The 4,819-nt window shown below is 37.0% G+C and overlaps 1 protein-coding gene across 1 annotated transcript in view; it reads left to right on the top strand.

Moving 5' to 3' along the window:
- The window catches only part of LOC102301333 (alpha-N-acetylgalactosaminide alpha-2,6-sialyltransferase 1), a 17,287-nt gene extending 14,686 nt beyond the window's left edge, over window positions 1–2,601 (top strand). The window contains exon 9 of the mRNA XM_005949879.3: window positions 93–2,601. Coding sequence (XP_005949941.3) covers window positions 93–302 — 210 coding nt within the window. The 3' untranslated portion in view covers window positions 303–2,601. The remainder of the gene's footprint in view (window positions 1–92) is intronic.
- Window positions 2,602–4,819: the final 2,218 nt, after the last annotated feature.

Genomic DNA, 4,819 nt, shown 5'->3' on the forward strand with positions numbered 1-4,819 from the left:
GATTGATCCTGTATTAAGGTATTCTGCAAAATATGTTTTGAAAAGTGCTGTACTAAAATATTTTCTTTCTTTCTCTCTTTCTGTATCCTCAGGTGGATGCATATGGGTTCATGACTGATGAATACATGAAATACTCCAACTACTATTTTGAGAAGTACATTAAAAGTAATGTCATTTTCTATGCCAACCATGACTACATTTTGGAGAAGAATACATGGAAAAACTTTCACAAAAGAAAAATAATAAAGCTGTTTCAAAGAACGGAGCCAGAAACAAAGACAGAAACCCCGAAGCAACACTGAGTTCCCTCTTAATGACAGAACCCACACCATTGCTCTGTTGATATTCAAAGCTTGTTTCAGGCAGCACGTTGGTGCAGTGGTTAGCCTAAGAAAGTCCTGTGTTCAAATCCACCATATCGCCAGGGACTAAGATCCAGCCCCCCTGTGACCCTCAACTGGATAAGTGGAAGATGGATGGATGGATGGATGGATAGAATGAAGGTGATCTGATTTGTTCTAATTTGTTTGGGATGTTTTGCCAATCCTAAAGGGGTCCTCAGTCCAGTATATAACAACATCACAAGCAGAAATCTTTAAATTAAAGACATTGAAACATCTTGTCAGCCTAAAGGTTTATTCCATGGGACTTTTTGAAAAAGAAAAAGAAAAAGAAGTGTATGTCTGTAGGTTATTTTTTATATTATGAGACAACCTGATTGCTTTTAGCTGAAGGTAAAAGGACTCCTCCAAGGTTTATAACTCTAAACTGTAACTAAATTGTCTCAAGGTTTAGATTATTTATTGTCATTATGTTACAAGAACGTAACAAAAATTTCAGTGGTGCCCTCAGTGATAAAGAAAATACAAAAAAGATCAATAAATAAGATTAAAACAGGGCAAAAAATCAAAAAGTTAAATGGAGAAGACTTTAGCACTCTTTAGAGTACATGCATACTGATATGCAAAGAAAAGTTGATGATACTGTAAACAAACACGTATGGATCAGTATTTAAGGTTTGACTCTCATCATCCACTGGAGCACAAATTGGGTGTCATCAGGACACTACAACATGGAGCGAACACCATCCCCACAGTTACAGTGGCCAGGGAAGCAGAAGAACATATCGTGATTATGCCAGCTGGACATTTGTTAAAGCTGGGAAGGCACCTAATGAAAACTTCAGCCAATCCAGGAGAGAAAGACAACCGCTGACTGAGCGAAAACCCTTAGTGATCTCTTACGTGTCAGGAGTATTGCAGCAGTTGAGACACATTCTCTTTAAACTCTTTGGATTACAAACCTCAAAACGCACTGCGCCAAAGATTGGCCCACCCCAAGGATCGGATTCCCCGACACAAACAGAGTAACATAGATTACGTTGTTAGGTGCCAGGAGGATTGTCATGATTTATACGTCGGGGAACCCGACCTGGCTAAGCAGATGGGACAACACGGAAAAGCTAACTCGTCAGGCCAGGACTCCACAGTCTATTCACACCTACACGCCAGTGGACACTGTCAATGATGAGGATATACACAGGGAGCAATGCTGGTTTGAGTGGGGAGTCAAGGAGGCCATTTACGTAAAAAGGGAAAAAGTGAAAAGGGCAAGACATCTTTTGTATTTATTGTTTCAGTCTTGTGTTGAGTTGCCCCACATTATTGTGTGTTCCCTTCTTTTTCTGAGAGTCTCCTACTGTTTGTTACTATTTCCATTCCCATTATATCCCAGTAAATCCTTAATTTTTGCTTTCAGTTTTTGGATAGCGTTTTCCCTTCAAAGCACTTTTTCATTTCTTATTCAGATATTCAAGTAAATTCAAATAAAATGTGCAAACAGCAATAGCACTGTCGAATACTGAAAGCCTCAGCCAACGTTTTAGAAGCCTGAAATCCCCTCAATCACATTCCTTTTTGCAATTCAAATAAAAAAAGAACTGCTCCCTTCAGGATTCAAATCATCAGAACCACTTTGTATCGCATCCTTCACTATCTTACTACAAGTAAAAGGTGGTGTCTGTCAAACATGGCCAACATGTTTGTTCTGTTTGTTTTTTCCTTATTGAAAAATCGTTCGATCACCCCCTTCTTTGAGTGCATGCAACCTAACCTTTTCAAAGTAATAGCTTCAACTTACTTAACACGTACATTTTCAGATTCTGATACTATAACAATTTGCATTTTATTTTAGTAAATATTTAGTATATTTTTGTTACTGTACAATGCAATGATAGTGTTAAGTTAATTAATTAAAAATAAAATGCTCAACTGTACTAAATAAGTACAGAATTACTTATAAGCAGGGTTAATTGTTTTTAATTGTGTCAGAAGCACAAATAATAATATTTGTTGTCAAAATTGATCAAATCATATTGATTTCTTGAATATGCTTTTTTGTATATATACAACTGCTGCAATCCCACTCTAATTAAAGGAATTCTATACCAAAAATACTGCAAATGTAACAGTTATTCACTTGACGAGTAACTCAGGCAGCTTGAAACACTAGATTTATTTTTGCATAAAAGCACAGTGTGGATAAACCGAATCTCTTTTAAAGGGGTAGTTTTAAATGAAGTTTAACGAGAGAAGAAATTCTTTTTAACTGACTGTTGCCTAAAGGCAGGTGTAGGTTTTTGGATTGGCCTAGCGAATGCTTTACTGCCATCTAGTGGTAAAAACTAATATTTCATATAAACATGTTGTTAACAGTATCTGCAATATATTACACATATATCCAACATGTCCGTATTTCTCCAAGGGTTTTAATGATGAAGACAAATCTAGCATCCTTATTTTTCTTTTATCCTACATTTTATTCACTCACTTGTTGCCTCTGGTGAAAGTTTAAAGGTTACAATGAGTAAGGAAATACTTAGAATGAATCATGAAATGTAAACAGAGATGTTGTGACACGCTTAAATGTTCTACTTAGTTCATGCTACGCTTCATAAGCAACTGAGCTGGTGAGTGCGGGCTGGAATGGGTGTGATATTGTTTTGTTGTTCCAGATTGCCTGAATGGATGGTGTTTCATTAAGTTTTTGAAAAGTTTGGCCTGCCACAGAATAACAGCAATAGGAGAAGTATTTCTTGATCTCCTGCATGAGGCCATGACACTGAATAATGTTGAAATGAATAATGTCAATGTTCAGTGTGACATGACACTGTATAAATTTGTTTACCTCTCATAAAGTGTGTGAATGTGTGTGTGAATGGGTGGATGACTGAATGTAGTGTAAAGCGCTTTGGGGTCCTTAGGGACTAAGGGCCATTTACCATTTACCATTTGAAGTAGAAAAATAGTAACATTAATCCTCACACAAGAACATCCATGGCTTCAGGCTTATACGAACTAACACATTTGTGGAGAGTGCCAGGTGGTCACTATAATAAACAAGATTCATGACTCTGTCACTTCAGCTCTGGGAGTAAGTAAGTGCTGTGGAAGTAAACGTTTTTTGTTGGTGGTGGTGGTTTTTATTGTTGTTGTTAAGGTAATCCGAAAACTATGTCCTCTTACTGGCATCCTCAGGGGGATGTATATAGATTCATAAAAACACAATTACTTAAAATACACCAACCACTGTTTTGAGAAATATATTAAAATTTATGCCCACAACTACATTTTGGAGAAGATCATATTTAAAAAAAGAATTTCACCAAAGCAAAATAAAAAAGCTGAGAAAAAAACTAGAGACTAAAATATGTGACTGCCAAATTGTTTGTACTTGTGCAAAGTATGGAATAAAGGGTATCTGGTTTGTACCAGTTTGTTTGGGATGTGCTGTATGTCCTATTCTATGCAGAAGCAAATAGAATAGAATAAAATAGAATAGAATAGAATAGAATAGAATAGAATAGAATAACCCTTTATTGTCCCTTATTGGGGAAAGTCCAGCTGCAAAGTGACAGACAAATTGAGCATGCAGATTCAAACAAAAGAACATAAAATAAAAAAAATAAAACAAACTAGTGCTGTCAGCGTTAATCTCATTAAAATGATGTTAACGGCATAACCGCATTAACACGGCAAATCTCCGTTAGCAAGTGTGGGGCTGGATGGCGCTAACGCGTTAATGAGCTAACCGCGCTAACGCGTTGACGCTGTTATTGTGAGTTTGCGACATTGAATGCAATGATAAAAACACTAAACATCCCACAAAGGTCAGCTTTATTTCATTCATAATATAGCTTTATAGATGATGTTACATGCAGATGTTGCACAATGTTTACAAATGTTAGAGACCATTTCAGTAATCGCTGATGTAGTTGAGGAATTTGAGGCAACGTCGAAAACATCTACAGAAGAGTTGTAAAAAACATAAGTTCAACAAATTCTGGAAAGTAAAACTTTGGAAACAATAAAGAACAAAAATTAAAAGAGAAAAAAGACCATAACATTAAGGCAAACAGCCAAATGCTACATCCATTACACCTCTAGAAATTAAAGTGTACTATAAAAACAAACCCAACCACTAAGATCCAACAAACATTAAAAGAAAATACGTGATCTTGTTTTACATACCCCTCTTTCAGAGGTAAAAGACATAATCCAACAGGTTCTCACTCCCAACTTGTCAAATGTGTGACGCATGGTCAGGCTCCCTCTGCTTCACTTATCGACCCTGCGCGTCTCACTGCCAGACTGGGGCAACAGTTTCTTCCCCCAAGACGTCAGACTCCTGAACACTCAGTGACTAGACTGACACACACATACCTTCATATACGTCACTACCTCAAGCACTTATCTGCACAATCTCACGCATACGCACACACACACACACACACACACACACACACACACACACACACACA

Source organism: Haplochromis burtoni, unplaced genomic scaffold, assembly GCF_018398535.1.
Source record: "Haplochromis burtoni strain Fernald_Lab_line unplaced genomic scaffold, NCSU_Asbu1 Contig_278, whole genome shotgun sequence".
Lineage (NCBI taxonomy): Eukaryota > Metazoa > Chordata > Actinopteri > Cichliformes > Cichlidae > Haplochromis > Haplochromis burtoni.